Genomic DNA, 19,975 nt, shown 5'->3' with positions numbered 1-19,975 from the left:
AGGCACGCTTCCTACCTCAACCCGGCTAAACATTAACTTACAAGCAAGATACTGCTACACTAGCCCTCAGAGTTGCAGCTCGACCAGCTTTTTGCAATTGAGAAAGTTACGGTGGTTCAGTCACAGGGGCTCAGTTACGGAATAGATATGGTTCGCCTCGTCAAGCCACCGAGGATACAACCTCGATATCTAGGTCTTGGCCACCACTTATCGTATGAGACCGTAGTCTGGAGATATCGTATGTGGTTCGAGAGTATTGTTAGATATGTCCTCTATCCTGGCAGTCCTTCTTCCTTTATCGTGAAAGACTGACCTCCCCTTCGTAACCAGCGCATGGCACTCGAAAGGCCAATCTGTCCGTGGTTCCATTCACGAGCCTTGCTATTGTCCACCTTGCCGTTCGACGATGTTTTCTGGCTCTTAGCGACAACGGACTCTGGTATTTTGAAGGTTGCCAGGGCTTCATTCAGTATGAGTCTGGGTACAGTTACTAGCTCGTCTTCCTACAACGGCAAGAAATTGACCTCCCAGTCCTCACCCCTATCGGCGACCCTGCCAACAACGCACTTCATGCGTCCTCTCATCTCTGGACATGGCCAATTCTCCTTTCTCCTATGCATCTGTAGGTGGTCCATCAATAGCTGCAGATTGCCAAAAACAGGTGTGCTTCCGACATTGCTCATACTTGCACTACGCGCCGACTTTCCAGAGAGTGTACTTGCCGCATCATTCATACCCATCCCGGGATTCCATCCACGAGCTGTGCCTTCCGCAGTACAAAACAAACAACCATAACTGCCGAATGACCCATCAGGCCTACCCATATTATCTGGTGATGATTTCTGCGGGACGTGGCACTTGGCCAGAAATGCCCATTTGAATCTGATCCCACTTGCACCTTCACCTTGACCATCAGGACCCACAACAGCTGTGCTGATTGGGCCACATTCACGGATTGTAGGGTCGAAAACTTTTTCTGGCTTGCCTGGTCGTCCTTTCTTGTCCGGTGCACCAGTTGCTGTGGCCATCGGACCCTCGAAGAGGCACTTCTCGCATCGCCAGTAAGGAGCAAAGGAAGCCATGCCGACTGGTCGCTGTGCTTGAATGAATGTCTTCTTGGAAAGGCCTAAAAAGAGGCGGAAGGCTCCTTTGCAATAAGGTGATGTGTTCTTTTCGTCAGGTAGTGTCAAAGGCAGATGCTGAGGAATGGGCACGCTCGATACCGATGGCAACTTGCTACTTGTCTGTTGGTAGGTGCGTGATATTTGGGACAAGAATTGTGATGATAATTCAACTTGAGGTGGTGTAGTAATCTGTTGGATAGAGGGTTGACGGTGGGCTGCAATGTGTGAAAGTGACTGCGAGGCATTAGAGTTTGTGTCTGTCGTTGGCCTGCTATAGGACGGCGATCGTGAATTTTGGTATCTGGATGATGTTTGTGAATCTTGTGATGGAGATTGATCAATGGCATGCTGTCTCCGTGCGTTCCGCTCCATAGCTCTTTGAATAGTATGCGACGGCTGAAATGGCGGTGCTGGTCGTGGGAGGGTTTCAGGACGTTGTTGCAGCACAGCTGCAGAAGGACTAGGTCTCGGGTCGCTACGTGGTGGGATTGGTACTTCCTGGCCACCAGCGCGAGGCGGTTGTCCCACAGGTGTCTCGGATGGTTGTTTAAGCGTCGCGTAGCCACTGGATTGACCCTGAGGAACAGAAGGAATCGGTCTTCGAGGAGGTGGACTTTGAGGCCCATTACTGAACTGCCTTGCTGGTCGATCAGGCAGACGGAGCGGCTCCGGCTGCGCAGATCGATCGAAGTCGGCGTTCCTTTGCTCGTAAGTACTACCGCTCACATCGTAGGCTCGATTTGCGAACGAGGTAATGGACTCTCGGCTCATGTAGAATGGATCATGCTGGTCGATAGGTTGTGGTGAATAGTCGTCTGGATCGTATCTTGCCCTTCCATGCCGTAAATTGTTCTCAGTCTGCCTAGCAGAGCTCTGAGCGCCGAACGGCGTGTACGAGTCTCTGGTAAGATCTTGCTGGCCAGGCTGATCACAGACAGACAGAGTGGATGAAAGTAAGGCTCCATCTTCCGGAGCGAGTGTATGAGAAGATGGTCTTCTGAGGCTCAATTTGTCAACATCCCTTTCAATTGCAAGTTGGCTTTCACTGGACCAGTCACTGTAGGAGCCATGCTGACTACTGCTACCTCTGCTGCTTCGTTGCCTGTGATGTTGTATGTAGTAGTTATCCTGTGAATCAGGTCTCTTCAAGTACAATTGTGCAGCTGGTGTCCTTTGCTGGTGGTAGGGATCTGGTGTTCTCGGTATCGCACCTACTGTGGAAGAGTGTCTACTTTGGCTGCTCGAATATTGCAGGCTCGGGCTACCCGTAGAGGTCGTACTGCTGAGAAAGCGAGGGGATTGCTGGAGGTGGCTCTGCGTTGGAGCCGCCAATCTCTGCGATAGTTGTCCTAGACACACACCTGCGTTGACTCGACAATCGTCGGAAGCGTCTTGCATTTGCCTAAAGTCGATCTCTTTGTCGTCGAGCAGGACATCAGAAAGATCGTTCATCAGTGTTTTCAGGCCTAACAGCACATCTCTTAACTGAATTTGTGCCTCGAGATCGCCAGCCGTGTACGCGGCTCCCAGCCGCCTGGAATCTGCATCAAAATAACCTTGAACAATCGTAGATCCCAGAGCTAGTGATTTGTAGAGGTCTTGTACAACTTCCGAGTCATCTTGGCCGCCTCTTCTGTCTCCAATTCGTCGCACAAGGTCGCCAGCTTTGTCGAATGCTCGTACCACTGTGACCTAATTAGCGTGCTTGTCAATCAGGCTGGGTGCTCGTTATACCTTCGTGGACGTAGCCAGCTACTTCACCAATGCGTGCTGCCATGTTCGTTGTGTCAGCCTGTCATTTGGGTAGCATAAATAACGTGCTGTACATCAGTATGAAGCGCAGCACAAAACCGAGGAGGCAGGAATGGGTGAGTGTGGTATTAGTTGAGCATCAAATGGTATATAGATTCATGTAAGTGAAAGTCACGTAAGTACAAGCTGTTCAGGCTTGCAACACTTGAGTGCATCTCTGCAACGAGTGTTCGCCCGGTCATTGTAAACAAGGCAAGTCTCCATGGCCCAGGCTTGGGCGAGCTTGCAGGCAACAATCGCCCGTTCGTGAGTGCGGAAAGACCAACGAGTGACTGGTCGATTTCAGCTGATAACAAGGTGGAAGGCGCGACCAGAACGAGAGTCGCAAGTGTCTCCACCCCGAGTTCAAGCTTGACCTTCGTTCGTGTTCACCTGCTTCAAGTTCTTCGGAAGACTTCACCGAAGCTGAGGCATTCTTGGGCGCGTTTGGGCTACGCCTCCCGATCTGCCTTGCCAAGCAGCTACAAGCAAATCACTGGACAATTCTTGATGTGTTCCTGTTCTACAGACTAGCCAGATGCAGAACAACGTCAAACTACAATGAAGGTACCATGAGTACTGTATGCAATCTATAGAAATACGTATCGCTGATCACCGCCTTGGAAACAAAACGCCAATTTTATACCATGCTTCTTGCCCTGCACTTCATATTACATCCACCTATGCGATTGTAGACAGCCGTCTTGTGCTCGGATCTGCTGCACTCTCATATTTGTCCCAATCCTCCAACACCTTGGCCAATCTTGGCGAATTGGTAAGCTTGTAAACCTCCTCAAAATACTCCTTGGAAATTTCAAATGGTTTAGCAGTAACGTTAGGAATGTATTTACCAACCAGCTTAGCAGGATCAATCGACGTCTTGTTGATCTTCTTGAGCAAGAACGATCGGAATGGCTTGACACCAGACCGCAAGAAGGTCGAATGGAATGGCACGTCAATCCCTTTGAGAGGAATGACTGCAAATCCTCGCTCAAGCTCAATAGGCTGAGGCTTGGCTTCTGTCTTCTTCTTGCACTCGGTGATGATCTCCGTCAAGTGCTCCTTTACATCTTCGAGGGACATGGTCTGCATCAAAGCTTGTATGTCGATCTTCTGCATCTTAAGGACGTTGAGAACATTGGTCATGGTATCCAGTGCTCGAAGATCACCTGCACATACGTACTGCATGTTGGCGACGTTGTAGTTGACAATTTCCACAAGCCAGCCGGTAGACTCTTGAATGTTCTCGACCACATATTGCAGAGCCTGTTCGTTGAACGTCTTTGATATTCTGCTGGGGTTGACAGCACACATGGAATAGTTTGATCGTCCTTGTTCGTCACGCTCGACTGCGACCTGCATAGTAAGACCTCGATAGAAGACAACCGACACCAGTGACTCAATTGGCATTACCTCGGCAATGGATGCCAGGGCAGAGTATTCGCCTAGAGAGTGACCTGCAAAGCTACTGTCTCGTTGAACAAGTCCCTTGGCTCGCATGTCCTCAAATGCGGCTTTCTCCATGAGTGTCAGAGCTGGCTGAGTAAATTGAGTAGCAGACAGCAGACCTGTTGGAGAGCGGTATGTGTACGATGTTGTGGCTTCAGTAATCTCCTTGAAGATCTTCTCCGATTTGATGCTGCCGTCCGCGTTCACCGTCTCGAAAGTCATGGCCATGTAATTTTGTCGAATAGCCTTGCCTCGAGGGCCACCGAAGTGAATTGTGAGCTCCTTGGGGTTATTGCGGACTATCTCGATGATTGAGAGGCCATAGTTGTCCAAGAAGTGTCGATCAGCTCGATCCCACACTTCCTTGGCCACAGCACTGCTCTTGTACAGGTCCATACCCATGCCTTGTTCTTGAGAACCCTGGCCTGTGAAGACATAGGATGACACTGGCTGCTCAACCTCAGCATCCGCGACGAGAACCTTGTCACCCGTCTCTTTGTTAGTCGTCTCGATCTTCATGGTTTTTCGACCGCCTACCATACCCGTATGCTCAAGTTTGACTTCAAGATCGTCGTTCGGTAGAACCATGCCGACAAGGTTGACGTGGTAGCTTCGAACACGTCCGATGTTGTTCTCAGCCGCCCAGGTTTCTACCAGACTTCGGACTGCGGCACTAGTGTACATGCCGTGTGTGATGGTGCCTGGGAGATTGGCATATTGTGCAAAAATACGAGATACATGAATTGGGTTGTAATCACCTGAAACACGACCATATGTCTCGTTGGATGCAGGTGCTCTCAAGGTCAGTGGTGTCTTTCCACTAAGTGGAATAGCATGCTCAAAGTTGACAGGTTGCTCGATGGATGACCCGTGTCGCTGCAGATAGTCGATGACTGGGTTGCCGTGTGACTCACCAGCATCGTACTCTACAGCAGCTACCTCTATGACCTCCTTGGAAGGAAGTTCGAGTAGGACTTCACCTCGAGTCTGAACATTGCTGTAGACTGTCTTGTTCTTGAAACGAATCAGACTTGACAATCGGAATGTCAAGGTCTGTCCCAGAAGGTCGACGTCGGGTTCTTCGGTGTGGAACCACTCCTTGCTCTTGAGAACAGCAACGTCCTTCGAGGTAGCAAGAGTGACCTGCATCGGTGTTTCCTCTTTTCTTTGGAAGGTGTTCTCGTAGTCAGTATAGTTACCTCGGTACAAGAATTGACTTGTAACCTCCATGATGGGCTGGCCCTGCTTGGTAATAGTGCCGCATACCTCGACCATCTTGCCCGAGTCTTGGTTGATGATAGCATTGATGCGAGCAGTGGTGTGTACCTCGTCACCAACTTTAAGTGGTGCAGCACCAGGTAGCATACGGAATCCATTGGAAAGATGCACTAGCTTTAGTAGATCACCATCGATGGGACGAGGAAAGATAGGCTTAGTGATCGCTTTCCAGCCAAGGACAATAGCAAAATCCATCGGTGCGTACTGTTCACGTCCAGCTCGCTCGACAAATGCCTCGCCAGTGTTTCCAACAGCATGAACGAAGTCGGCGATATCTTTACTCGTGACTGTAGCCTTGCCACCATCGAAGTTGTCGGTCAAGGGAGTGTCGAATGGCACGTCCTTGCTACCAAACCAGATTCTGTAATAGAACTCCTTGATACGATCATTTCGACCGTCCATCACTTCATGAATTGGAGCATAACCAGTCTCAGGTTGGTAGATGAACCTGAACACGAGTGGTACAGCACCACCTTCAGCGCTCCTCTCCTCCCACATGTTCATGGTAATTTCCGGTCCATTAATGCCGATATCGAGAGACTTGTAGAGCTTGCCTGATTGACTGAGTTCTCTGACAGTAATAGCAGTCTTAGCTGGGGTTTTGGGGTGAGCTATCTCAACACACATGCCTCGAACCGGAGCAAGGATGCGTCGGAGAGGATTGTTCATATATCGAGCACCTTGTACATAGATATCAGTGGTGAACATGGCATGTCTCCAAGAGTAATTTCTGCCAGCAAGCAACTGTAGCCAAGCATCGGCATCCGGTAAAGTGGTGCCTTGGAGTTTGTATGTGGACCGTGATCCGTCATGGTTGACAGAGACAGAATCAAGCTCTTCGACACTTTCAGCAGGAGTGATGAGACGGCCACCGAAGTATTCGACGGATGGAATGTTTGAGTCTTTGCCGCCATACAGATCAGCTGTCAACATCTTGATGTGATCATTGTGAATACCATCAAGAATGTCCTTGATGGGCTCATCTATCTTCGTGGAATATTTGACAGCCATGGGGCCCTGCAGGATACAGGTTCGACCAACATCCTGATCAACGACAGCATCGAGATCCTCTGATTGCCACAAGGAGTCCTTCTTGAACCAGAACTCGAAGTTGTCATCTAGCGACGGAACGAAAGGTACTGGCTTCTGTCCACGTCTTTGGCACAAAAGCAGGAAGTGCTGTACATCTTGAGCATTGATGAGCTGGTTTTTGGCTTCAGGATATGCGTCCAAGAACTTGTCGATAGTTGGGTAGGGAGTGTCAAGCTCCGCATAGCTTTGCACCAAAGAAGGCTTGCCAGCCCCAGTGGTAAAACGTTCTTCAACACGACGCATGAAGTCAACAGTCAAGTTTCGTAGGGATGTTTCGATCCATCTGGATTGGTGCTTGACATACATGAGGTCGACCATTCTTCGAACGACCTCTGCATATGTCATGTCTTCAAGGTCAACGGACTCGCCTCTGGAGTTGCGGCCAAACCAAACTTTCTGGAAATCGTCGTTGAGTTTCTTGATGATATACTCCCGCCTCTTCTTGAGCTCAGCTACTCGCTTCTTCTTGTCCAGGCTGAAAATTGTGCTGTCCATCTCGGCCCAAAACTTGACACCACGAGTTGCGAGTTTGTGAATAGGCTCACCCATCTCGGATCGAACGGTCATGACACCACCAACAGGACCTTTGTAGGACTTCTCCCACTCCGAGTCGTCAACGCCTTCAGCCTCAGCAATCGCCTTCTTTGCATTCATTGATGTATGAGCTTCCTTGGCAGTCATGACTCTGCTGCCAAAGAGACAGCCGTCGAACGGCATTGGCGGGTAGCCAAACTTGCGAGCCCATTGTCCAGTGAGGTAGGGGTAGGTATCATCAGAGCCTCCGAAACCGGAGCCAGCGACGAGGATGATGTTGTTCTGCTTTCGGATGCGACCATACATAGAGAGCATTGGCTGATGGAAATCTTCGAAAGAGTGGTGGCCACCACCACGACCACCGGTCCACTGTAGAACAACAGGGAAAGTCGGATTTGCCTTGGCAATGTTGATGACGGCCTGAATAGCCTCCATGGAACCCGGCTTGAACTGGATATGCTTGATGCCAAGCGTGTCGATGTACTCCTGCGCGACTTCGATAGAAGGTACACCTGCTCCAATGGTCAAGCCTTCAATTGGTACACCATCTGCTCGAAGTTGAGCCAGGAGAGGAATTTGCCAGGCCATTGCACGCGGGTTGACATAGATCAAGTTAACAGTGATACCTCGACCCGGTGGTATGGCCTTCTCAATCTTGTTCAGCGCAGCAGTCATTGTCTTCGGGTTGTAGTAGCCACCACCAGCAAGTTCGATTTGATAACCAGCGTTCATGGTTGCCGCTACAAAGTCCCATGGTACTGTGCAGGGAGTCATACCGGCAACCATGAGAGGAGGAACACCGAGCAGACGAGACATCTTTGTGTCGACAAAAGTCTGACCAGCCGAGGTTTTGATGAGTTTCGGACCATGCTCCTTGACCCAGTTGACAGCATATTTGACAGCATGCTCCTCATCTCGGTCAAAAATCTCTGGCTTGTAGCCGACCTCGTTGTTCGTGCCATCCATTGTACCAGCAAGGATGACATGGACACCGGTGCCGTCCTTGTTGCGCTTGGTCAACACACCAAGACCAGAGATGCCACCTGGACCAAAGTCCAGAATGTGTGTTGCACCAGGAAAGACAGTAGCGACTTCCCAGTTGACAGGATCCCGGGTGATCATACGGACAAGATCACTCACGACATTGTCATTGTCAGATTGTCTCAGGTCTTCACCAGTATTTGTGTCATAGACAGGTATGGACAGACTTTGAGCTGCGATCTTAATGTCCTTCACATCTTGCATGATCCTGTCGTAGGCGTCAACGAGGAGATGACTGTGAAAAGGAGCAGTGATAGGTAGGAAACGGTGGACAAATCGAACTTTTCGTTCGGTGTGAGGAATTCGAGTCTGGTCCAAGCCGGTAGGGGCTTTGACCTTTCGCAGACGCAGGTTGAGTCCGTGGAGAGAGATTGGAGGACCGGTGACAACGAAGTTTCGAGCACTGTTGACCAGAGAGATAGCAACATGTCGATCAGCAGGCAGGTGCTGGTTAGTAGCGTCAATGTGTTCCTGAACTTGCTTTCTAGAAAGATCACGAATGGACAACATGGGGGTGGGAGTGCCTTCGCCAGCTTCGGTCGCATCTTGAAGGATAGAAGGAGCTAAGCTGGTACGTGGGTAAGCCTGCTGGCTGCGCATACCGATCCAGAACAACAAGGTAATAGCATCGTTGGCAGCTCTGGCGAAGCTCTCCCAAGAAGTGGCTGTAGCAATCGCAGTTGCAGTGATAACTCCTTGGGAATGACCAGTCGTGCCGCTGAAGCGCTCATTGAGGTCTCCAGGAGTTTTGCCGAGAGCTTTGCAGGTTACTTGGAAGTGAGCAAGCTGAACAAGGCCTATGAGCGGGAAAGAGACGGGTGCAGATACCAGATAGTCGGTGTCAGGTTGGCTGTCCTTATTCTCAAGCCAGTTCATAATATCAATGCCTTTGCTGTAGAACTTATCGGCGTCTGGGCTCCTTGCAAGAGACTGCAAGAGCTCGGCCGAGGATGTGACCAAGTCATGGACGAAAGACTGGTATGTGGTGTAGACTTCTCTCAGCTCGTCGAAATATTCTTCAATGTTGCCCTGTCCACCAAAGACAGTGTATATGCTAGCATCTTCATCGTCGGCTGCTCGCAGCAAGGCCGAATCATGTGGCTTGATTGGGCGCGAGGCAGCAGCTCGACCGTTGTAGTAGCATTGAACTACTAGCAGCTTCTTTGCAGTGATTCCTGGTAGGGTTGCAGCCAGAGCATGCACATCGTTGGCGTGCATGAAAGACCGCTCGAACTCGTTAAGTACGACCTTGAGGACCTCAACGAAGGAGCCGCTCTCTTCGTCATCTTCCACCTCTTGTGCTATGAAACCGATATATCTAGCCACCAATTCTGCAGCTGATGATGGCTCGTCATCTTGTGCTAGCTCATCCGTTGGTTCTGGCAGAGACGTTTTGAATGCATCTTTCAGTTGTGTAGCTTGGTAGTGTAGACCAGTTGGAATGAGGAAAGCATATTCGAGGCTGCCGTGTGTGAGGATGAGAGGACGCAGGTTCTGAGACGATCGTGGAGTATGAGTGCCGGTAGCACCGCCTGAATACATGCTGGCGAGATGTGCAGACCGTCAGAAAAGTGTAAGTGGTTGCAAAAAGAGAGGGTTGTGTAATTGTGTGGTGATATGATCGTGTCCGTGAGCAAGCTAATGCCACTTAACGATTGACGGCGACGGGTACTCGGGTATCGCGCTATAGAATTGGGTGATGGAACGGCACAGTGTGCGGAGCGAGGTACACCACAAGCAGCAGAAGTCTTGTATAGTGGTTGTGAAGGTGAAAAGAATTAGACAATGATAGTGAAGTGCTGAAGCAGGTGCAGTCAAGAGGGTCTATCAACACAAGAAGTTACGATTACAAGAAATTCATACTATCGGGTCTGTTCCTGTCTAAAGACTGCAGAAGCTCCTTCTACATTCAGCAGTCAAAAGGTTGACCTCGCAAAAAGTTGACCCTCATGGTCCCTAATCGTCATGGCCAATCACACACAACTCAAAAACTGCTGGGGCTCAGTCTAATCCAGTTGCTACTAGCTTCACCTGCAGCTCGAGAGGCAACCGCTCCACTATTTTTTCCTGCAGCAATGCACGAATCCACGTCCCGAAACCGTTGAACCTTTTTGTGACGCGACCGAGGCAACTGTGATTGCAAGCGAGTACGTTGTCAAGGTCAGTGAGGACATGTGGTATATGTGTTTCCAAGAATCGAAGCTGCAACAATCCAAGCAGGGACACTTGCAATCGTATACCGTTTCTCGTAGTAATCTATGAGCATCGCCTGAAATTGGGGTAGACTGGATCCTGAACGGAAGCTCGGGTCGAGCACTGAATTCACCGAACCAGTTGAATACGTGTTTCAAACATCCGGGAAAATCCATTATGCGACATCTCATAAACAATACAGGCGTTCTCGACAAAGCACTCAATAAATACTGAAGCAGCTTTGGCTGTCCGTTACGGATGTTCGCCGATGTACTCAGTACTCAGCAGCTGCAACTTGAAGTTGTACGGAGCAATAGCACACAAGAGATAGATAATACTGGTGCTAGTTTGTGGTTAGAAAGCCGATCAACCACTGACAATCGTTGCCTGATGAAGCTACAGCTCAAACGGGCAGCTATCATGACACTATATCTAATGGCGCACAAATACTTTGTTCCGGCCAGCCATTTCGGATTCGATCCAAGCACTTGGCTTGCCGAGCTTGATTCATTGAGGCAACGACTGGTTCAGATACGCGGCTTCAAAATTCTTTGGGCCGACTTTTAGCAAGGCCTGCGACGCGCTAAAGTGCTCCGCATCTTCAACAAACCCCCATCCCAGACTGAAGTCACCCAGTGCAAGCGTTGACGATGAAGCTCAACGAAGTTTTTGGGCGGATGTGTCCCGAAGCTCTCGTGTTAGATCCCCATATCTCCTCACACCTCATTCCCAATTGCTGAAACTGTGGCCAGGATCTTCTCGTGGTGCATATCCAACGTAGAGTTCTTCCTCAACCAATCTACACACTTGCTGCTCGTAGTCATTGTCCAGCGTGCTTTCAAGTGCAAATACTTTGGACCAGCGTGCTTTCCTCGACACTCGACAACCGGCTCTGTTCATTTGATTTCCCCTTCACTTGAACAACCACTAATTTTTAGTTAAGCGTGTACATCTCGGTCGTACCTCCCGTTTCCTCGTTACTATCTCCAAAATTTTGGCCGATCCTCGTCACCACACCTCGACGACCTCAAAACCGCACTCTCTCTATATCACATCACTGTCGACGACAAACGTGCTCTGATTAGGTTCAAGTAGCACTTAGATCTTGACAGTTACTACGATTTCACTCAAATCTATACCTCATACCTCGACTCACATCGAGACCCTCCTTCACAGCTGCATCCTGCCACAATGCGGCCAGAAATCGAGCAAGAGCTCGCCCATACGCTCCTCGTCGAGCTTCTGGCATATCAATTTGCTTCCCCAGTGAGATGGATCGAAACTCAAGATGTCATCCTCGAGGCGAACAGAACAGAAAGAATAGTAGAAATAGGTCCCGCAGACACTCTGGGTGGAATGGCCAAAAGAACACTGGCATCCAAATACGAAGCTTACGATGCAGCTCAGTCTGTACAGAGACAAGTCCTCGCATACAACAAAGACCAGAAAGAGATTTACTACGATGTTGATCCTGTAGAAGAAGAGGCTGCTGCTCCGGCTGCAGACGCTTCATCTTCATCTCCAGCCGCTCCTACAACCTCTACACCTTCCCCAGCAGTAGCGGCACCTGCTGCTAGCTCTGGTCCTGCTGCGGCAGTATCAGATGCTCCAGTCTCTGCGGTCGACATAGTAAGAGCATTGATTGCTCAAAAACTGAAGAAACCACTGAACGATATTCCGTTGAGCAAAGCCATAAAAGATCTGGTCGGAGGCAAGTCGACCCTGCAGAACGAGATCCTTGGTGACCTGGGCAAGGAATTCGGCTCAACGCCAGAGAAGCCAGAAGACACTCCTCTAGATGAGTTAGGCGCATCTATGCAAGCTACCTTCAACGGCCAACTCGGAAAACAGTCTCAATCACTCGTCGCACGCTTGGTTTCTTCTAAAATGCCTGGTGGCTTCAATATTACAGCTGTACGAAAGCACTTGGAGACCAAATTCGGTCTTGGTGCTGGCAGACAAGATGGTGTTCTCCTGCTCGCTCTTACCATGGAACCACCCGCTCGACTAGGTTCGGAAAACGATGCAAAGGCTTTCCTCGACGATGTTGCTCAGAAATATGCTGCTACAGCTGGTATCGCCTTGGGTTCTGCAGGTGCTGCCGGCGATGCTGGTGCTGGCGCTGGTGGCATGATGATGGACCCAGCTGCTCTCGACGCCCTTACCAAAGATCAACGGGCGCTCTTCAAACAGCAACTTGAATTACTTGCACGGTACCTCAAAATGGACCTTCGAGCTGGCGACAAAGCATTTGTCGGTTCTCAGGAAGCCAACAAAGCTCTCCAATCACAGCTTGATTTGTGGAACGTCGAGCATGGCGAGTTCTATGCTCAGGGCATTGAGCCGTCCTTCAACCCTCTCAAAGCCCGTATCTACGATTCTGCATGGAACTGGGCTCGGCAAGACGCTCTTACCATGTACTATGATATTATCTTTGGTCGCCTACAAACCGTCGATCGTGAAATCGTGGCCCAATGCATTCGAATCATGAACCGCTCGAACCCTACTCTCATCGAGTACATGCAGCATCACATCGACCACTGTCCTACCGACCGAGGCGAGACCTATCAGCTTGCAAAAGAGCTTGGAGTACAGCTCATTGAGAACTGTAAAGATGTGCTGAACGAAGCACCAGTATACAAGGATGTTTCCGTCCCTACAGGTCCCCAGACAACTGTCGATGCCCGAGGCAACATCTCATATGCAGAGACCCCTCGACAGAGTGGTCGTAAGCTTGAGCTGTATGTCCAAGAAATGGCTGGAGGTGGTAAGATTTCGGAATACAGCAATCGTACCAAAATCCAAAACGATCTGCGCCAAGTCTACCGCATGATCCGCAAACAGAACAAGATGAACAAGGAGACACAACTTCAGGTGCACACTCTTTACAAGGATATTGTCCGAGCTATGGGCATGAACGAACGACAGATTATGCCACAGGAGAACGGCGACCTGAAGAAACCAACTGCGAACGGTGCTCTGACCCGAGCCGTTGTCAATGGTACAGTCAAGAAGGGCAAGACCGAGACGGTTCCTTTCCTGCACCTTAAACAGAAGGACGAGAATGGTTGGGAATATAGCAAGAAGCTCACCAATGTCTACATTCAAGGCCTCGAGACTGCTGCCAGGGATGGTCTGACCTTCCAGGGTAAGATGGTCCTTATGACTGGTGCAGGTGCCGGCTCGATTGGCGCTGAGGTCCTTCAGGGCCTGATCAGTGGTGGTGCCAAAGTGGTCGTCACCACATCCAGATATTCCGTCGAGGTTACTCAATACTACCAGTCCATGTACGCACGATATGGCGCTCGTGGCTCTCAATTAGTTGTCGTGCCATTCAATCAAGGCAGCAAGCAGGATGTCGAAGCTCTAGTTGATTATATTTACGACACCAAGAAGGGTCTTGGCTGGGATCTTGACTTTATCGTTCCTTTCGCAGCAATCCCGGAGAACGGTCGTGAGATTGACAGCATTGACTCAAAGTCCGAACTTGCTCACAGAATCATGTTGACCAACGTCATTCGTATGTTGGGAGCTGTTAAGGCTCACAAAGTCGAGCATGGCTTCAATACACGACCAGCTCAAGTCATCATTCCTCTTTCTCCGAACCATGGTACATTTGGTAACGACGGTCTCTACTCCGAGTCTAAACTTGGTCTTGAGACATTGTTCAATAGGTGGTATTCTGAGAGCTGGGGCGATTACCTCACTATCTGCGGTGCTGTCATTGGCTGGACTCGGGGCACTGGACTGATGAGTGGCAACAACATTGTTGCTGAAGGTGTCGAAAAGTTCGGCGTACGAACCTTCTCCCAGCAAGAAATGGCTTTCAACTTGTTAGGCCTCATGTCGCCAGCTATTGTTGACCTCTGTCAGACAGAGCCCGTCTGGGCTGATCTCAACGGTGGTCTTCAATTCCTGCCAAATCTGAAGGAAATGATGACCAAGCTGCGGTCTGACATCATGGAAACAAGTGCCATCCGACAGGCAGTCACAAAGGAGAGTGCCATCGAGAACAAGATTGTCAACGGCGAGGACAGTGAAGCCCTTTACAAAAAGGTCAACGTCGAACCTCGTGCTAACCTCAAATTTGACTTCCCTCTACTGCCAGATTGGAAGACAGAAGTTGCTCCTCTCAACGATAACCTGAAGGGCATGGTAGATCTCGAGAAGGTCGTCGTTGTCACTGGTTTCTCCGAGGTCGGTCCTTGGGGCAACTCCCGAACTCGATGGGAAATGGAGTCGTATGGTCAATTTTCTCTTGAGGGCTGCATCGAGATAGCTTGGTTGATGGGCCTCATCAAGAACCACAATGGCCCTCTCAAGGGCAAGTCCTATTCTGGCTGGGTTGATGCCAAGACCAGCGACCCTGTCGATGACAAGGACGTCAAAGCCAGATACGAAAAGCAAATCCTTGAGCATTCTGGTATTCGTCTCATTGAGCCCGAGCTGTTCAATGGATATGACCCGAAGAAGAAGCAACTTCTTCAAGAAATTCAGATTGAGGAAGACCTCGATCCATTTGAGGCCTCGGCTGAAACTGCTTCTGAATTCAAACGCGAGCACGGTGACAAGGTGGAAATCTTCGCCCTGGAGTCTGGAGAATTTTCTGTGCGTCTGAAGAAGGGTGCAACACTTCTGATACCAAAAGCACTCCGATTCGATCGTCTCGTTGCTGGTCAAATACCTACTGGCTGGAATGCGAAGACCTACGGTGTGCCAGACGATATCATCTCTCAAGTCGATCAGGTTACCTTGTTCGTCTTGGTTTGCACAGTTGAGGCTCTCCTCACCTCCGGTATCACCGATCCATATGAGTTCTACAAATACATTCACTTGACTGAACTCGGTAATTGCGTTGGTTCCGGTATTGGTGGTACTACCGCCTTACGAGGAATGTACAAGGATCGGTTCATGGATAAACCGGTTCAAAAGGACATTCTCCAAGAGTCTTTCATCAATACCATGCCCGCCTGGGTTAACATGTTGCTGCTCTCCGGTACTGGTCCAATCAAGACTCCGGTCGGAGCTTGTGCCACTGCTGTTGAATCTGTGGACATTGGTTATGAGACTATCCTGGAAGGCAAAGCAAAGGTCTGCTTGGTCGGCGGTTTCGATGATTTCCAAGAAGAAGGTTCTTACGAGTTTGCCAACATGAAGGCTACCAGCAATGCCGAGGACGAATTTGCGCATGGTCGAACACCAAGGGAGATGTCCCGACCTACAACCACCACCCGAAATGGTTTCATGGAGTCGCAAGGTTGTGGTATGCAGATCATCATGACAGCTAAACTTGCCCTCGAGATGGGTACACCTATCTACGGTATCCTCGCTCTCACTACCACCGCAACTGACAAGATCGGTCGATCAGTACCAGCTCCTGGTAAGGGAGTCTTGACTACTGCTCGGGAGAACCCCGGCAAGTTTCCATCGCCACTTCTCGACATCAAGTATCGAAAGAGACAGCTTGATCTACGAAGAAAGCAGATCAAGCAATGGCATGAGTCTGAATACTTGTACCTGCACGAAGAAGTCGCTGCCATGAAAGACCAGTCTGGATTTGGCTTTGATGACAAGACCTACATGGAGGAGAGAGCTGCACACATTGATCGCGAAGCGAGACGACAAGAACGAGAGTCACAAAGCAGTTTGGGCAATTTCTTCTGGCGACAAGATCCACGTATTGCTCCGCTCCGTGGTGCTCTGGCAACATGGGGTCTTACCATCGATGATCTCGATGTCGCATCGTTCCACGGCACATCTACTGTCGCCAACGACAAGAACGAGTCATCTGTTATCTGTCAGCAGATGGAGCATCTTGGGCGAAAGAAGGGCAACGCACTTTTGGGTATATTCCAGAAATATCTCACCGGCCATCCAAAAGGTGCCGCTGGTGCATGGATGTTCAACGGTTGTTTGCAAGTACTAAACTCAGGTCTCGTGCCAGGTAACAGGAACGCAGACAATGTTGATCCGATCATGGAGAAGTTCGACTACATCGTGTATCCCAACAAGTCGATTCAGACTGATGGTATCAAAGCATTCTCCGTTACCTCGTTCGGTTTCGGTCAAAAAGGTGCTCAAGCGATTGGAATCCATCCCAAATATCTCTTCGCCACCTTGGAAGCTCATGAGTATGCTGCATATAAGATGAAGGTCCAGGCGCGACAAAAGAAGGCATACCGCTTCTTCCATGAAGGTATGGCCAACAATACTTTGTTCCAAGCCAAGAGTGCACCACCATATGCGGAAGCAGCAATGGAATCTGTCTTCCTCAACCCCGACCAAAGAGCGGTTGCTGACAAGAAGACTGGTGAATACCAGTTTCCAAGCAAATGGCAAAAGACCGAGTCACCGAATGCCAAGCAGACTCGAGAGATGCTCGAGAGCCTGACCACTGCCTCTGCAGCTCCGGGCTCAAAGGTTGGTGTTGACGTTGAGGATATATCAGCAATCAATATTGATAACGAAACATTTGTCGAACGAAACTTCACTGCACAGGAGCAAGCCTACTGCAAGAAAGCACCATCTCCAGTATCATCCTTCGCTGGTAGATGGTCAGCTAAGGAGGCAGTTTTCAAGTCTCTGGGCGTCAGCAGCAAGGGTGCAGGTGCACCTCTCTCAGATATTGAGATCTTGTCCGACACCAATGGTGCACCCAAGGTTGAGCTTCATGGTGAAGCCTTAAGAGCTGCCAAGGAGGCTGGCTTGAAGAGTGTCAATGTCAGCATCAGTCATAGTGATAGCCAAGCTATTGCTGTTGCTGTTGCTGCGTTCTAAGCTCGAGTCTATGGTTTGCACTGAGCGGCATTTGTGTATGTAATGTATAGGTCAAAGGGGTACGGCGTCTGATATCCTGTTTGATATGGTACAGAGTCTCAAGTGTGTAGTTACAGTTATGTTTTCGGTGTAAATTGGCTTTTGCCAAATAGATTCCCAATGAGAAGCATGTTTAAAGCGCTAATATGTGCTTCCTTGTACGTGAAGCGACCGAGCACCCATTCCATTGTTCACATCGCATAAAATGACTCGGATGTTTACGAGCCTCACGTCGCATCTCAGCAGTCATCAACAATAACAGATTCTGAATGAATAGTCATCATATCCTTTATCGAACTTATTTTATACACACCACTGTACGTCTGACCCGAGCCAGTTACCTCTCACGGTTTGAGGCAGGACAACCTGTGCAAAAAAAAGTTCCGATCACGTCGAGGTCAGTCATCAAGGTCGGGAGACCTGACTCACAGCCCCCTGATCAAGAACATGTCCGGCTACAACTACGACCTGGCTAAGAAAACAAGTAGCAGGAACTCATAATACTGACCCACCAGACACTTCTCACCTTGAGTAGGGCTAGTCCTTGACAACCAAGAAGAATAGGATTTAACTCAAATTGCAACTGCTCTCGGAAGCAGAACGCGCCCGCCCGATCCCACAATGCACGTCTCAATTAGCCACCGTCCTACCCGTCCTCATATCTGGGCCTTCTTCACTTTCTCATCGGTGACACCCAAGTTCACATCGAAATAGTCAACTATCCCCTTCAGACTCTGCTCCTTACACCACCTCTCGTACGGCACGTCCAGATTACACCTCAGGGCAAACCCGTGCTCGACACCCGAGAAGAGCTGTAGATGATACGGCTTCTTAGCTTCTCTTAGTATATCGATGGCTTTGTTGCGTGCGTCCGTGCTGAAAGTGAAATCTGTCTCGGCACATGAGAGAAACAAGGGTCGTTGGAGGTTGGTGAAGTGGTGTTCTTTGAGGAATGCTGGGTGTGCGAAGGCGCCGACATCGCATGGTGGATTTGCGCCTGAGGGAGTTGGGGCGAGGCAGTTGGCTACGTAGGGGGCGCCGAAGCAGTAGCTGGGGTGGGATGTGTTAGTAAACTTCAAGATTGGTAGGACGATGATGGGTGGGAAGGAAAGTGGTCTGAACATACCCAACACAAGCATACTTCGTACCAGCCTTGCCGTACTTTTGCTTGACAGCGTCGACCCAGCCAGGGACATTCTCGTTCGCAAACTTTACGTGCTTAGGTAACCATGCCTCAAGGCTGAGTTCTGGCTTTGGCTTCTTATACCCCAGGTACTCTAGCCATACCGGTTCCTGCACAAAACTTCAGTCAGCTTCCGCTCTCCTCTACATTTCAATTACCTAGCATCCATCTCTCCCTCGTTGACAAGCACAACGTGTCAAATTGACTCAACTTACCCCCTTGAAATAATCTACTCCAATAACCGTATACCCAGCATCCGCCATCTCATCCATGATCAACAATCCATTCGTAAAGAAGCCAAAAACGTCCGGGAAGTAGAGTATGATGTGTCCGTTTGCTTTCTCAGGCGACGGTCGTGATACGTAGGTCTCGATGTCGGCGACCCAGTCGAAGGAGCCTCGGGGTTTACCGGAGTGGATGTGGCCCTTGAGACAACAGGAGCCGGAAGGGAGGGCCATCCATTCTGGTTCAGGAGGTTGAGATCCTAGAGCCATTGTGTGCTTGTGGTTGGTGGTCAATTAAGGAAGCTGAATTGGTATGAGACTGAGAGATGTTATGGACTTGGAGACGGGTATGGCTAGGACGTTATGGATGGGGTACTTAATCCTGGACACATGTGGTGAAATTTACTGAGCACAGTGTGGTCTGGCAGAGAAAAACATGGTTGGTTTGATATCAGTTTCCTCTCGCTCAACGACAGTCCTCGGCATCTCTCCCATCGCCAGTGGATGGTTCAACCTGGCATTTGGAGCACTTCAGATGTGTCAGCTCTCCGCACTCCCCACGTTCACCAAGCTTGATTAGGGGCGGTTGGGGCGGTTGGGGCGTATATACATGTGTCGTCGTACCTTCCTGATTCAATTCTAGGTGGTCTCATGCTAGTGATAAGCTTATCTGTGCTGGCTAACTTTGCAATATAATGCCTATCGACGAGCTAGGAAGGTACGAGGAGGCTCACATTTATGCCTCGACCACCTTGCTGATGGTATCATGGGAACCCAAGTTCATTTCCTCTGCCAGAGATAACTCGCAAGTCATAGTCGAACTATCTGTTATTTACCAATCACCTCTATAAGCTGTGGCCTCCCGATTGTTTGGTTCTGTTTGTGGTGAGCATTTCGTTAATATCATGCTCAGCTCGGCCTGTATATGCTGTTCAAAGCAGAGCGCGGATCCACGCAAGTTCGCTGTAGATCTGCAGTTCACGCAGGCCGTGCAGAAGTGTTACCATCCAACTCGCACCGCTGCGTGGTACGCCGGTCTTCTGGCGCCTCCACCAAATCAGCACTCTTTTGAAGCGGTAGCTCGGCAGGTCGCTTCGCATCCGATGATAACTCAGTTGTAGTTACTAGTCCAGACGCCTTACTGTCGGAAGTGTGCGTGAGTGAAACGTCTTTCTCGCTAGCTATGACAGCTCGTTGTCGTCTCTTTCTGCGAACGAGCAAGAAGGCAACTGCAAGACCTAGGAAAATGC

The 19,975-nt window shown here is 49.8% G+C and overlaps 4 protein-coding genes across 4 annotated transcripts; 1 reads left to right on the top strand and 3 right to left on the bottom strand.

Moving 5' to 3' along the window:
• Positions 1 to 503: 503 nt before the first annotated feature.
• LTR64_001977 (uncharacterized protein) lies at positions 504 to 2,901 on the bottom strand (the record flags this gene model as incomplete). The annotated part of the gene is made up of 2 exons (XM_064896352.1): positions 504 to 2,809; positions 2,859 to 2,901. The coding sequence occupies 2 exons, from the start codon at positions 2,899 to 2,901 to the stop codon at positions 504 to 506; spliced, it is 2,349 nt and encodes a 782-aa protein (XP_064759039.1).
• A 695-nt stretch (positions 2,902 to 3,596) lies between these two features.
• On the bottom strand, positions 3,597 to 9,851 carry FAS1_2 (beta subunit of fatty acid synthetase; the record flags this gene model as incomplete). Its single annotated transcript, XM_064896351.1, has 1 exon — positions 3,597 to 9,851. One exon carries the CDS (start codon positions 9,849 to 9,851, stop codon positions 3,597 to 3,599), a length of 6,255 nt encoding a protein of 2,084 aa, XP_064759038.1.
• Positions 9,852 to 11,693: 1,842 nt separating this feature from the next.
• On the top strand, positions 11,694 to 17,279 carry FAS1_1 (beta subunit of fatty acid synthetase; the record flags this gene model as incomplete). The annotated part of the gene is made up of 1 exon (XM_064896350.1): positions 11,694 to 17,279. One exon carries the CDS (start codon positions 11,694 to 11,696, stop codon positions 17,277 to 17,279), a length of 5,586 nt encoding a protein of 1,861 aa, XP_064759037.1.
• Positions 17,280 to 17,974: 695 nt separating this feature from the next.
• LTR64_001974 (uncharacterized protein) lies at positions 17,975 to 18,995 on the bottom strand (the record flags this gene model as incomplete). Its single annotated transcript, XM_064896349.1, has 3 exons — positions 17,975 to 18,368; positions 18,445 to 18,611; positions 18,717 to 18,995. The coding sequence occupies 3 exons, from the start codon at positions 18,993 to 18,995 to the stop codon at positions 17,975 to 17,977; spliced, it is 840 nt and encodes a 279-aa protein (XP_064759036.1).
• Positions 18,996 to 19,975: the final 980 nt, after the last annotated feature.

Source organism: Lithohypha guttulata, assembly GCF_036872675.1.
Source record: "Lithohypha guttulata strain CCFEE 5908 chromosome Unknown scaffold_1, whole genome shotgun sequence".
Classification (NCBI taxonomy): Eukaryota; Fungi; Ascomycota; class Eurotiomycetes; order Chaetothyriales; family Trichomeriaceae; genus Lithohypha; species Lithohypha guttulata.
This window is presented reverse-complemented; position numbering and strand designations above follow the sequence as displayed.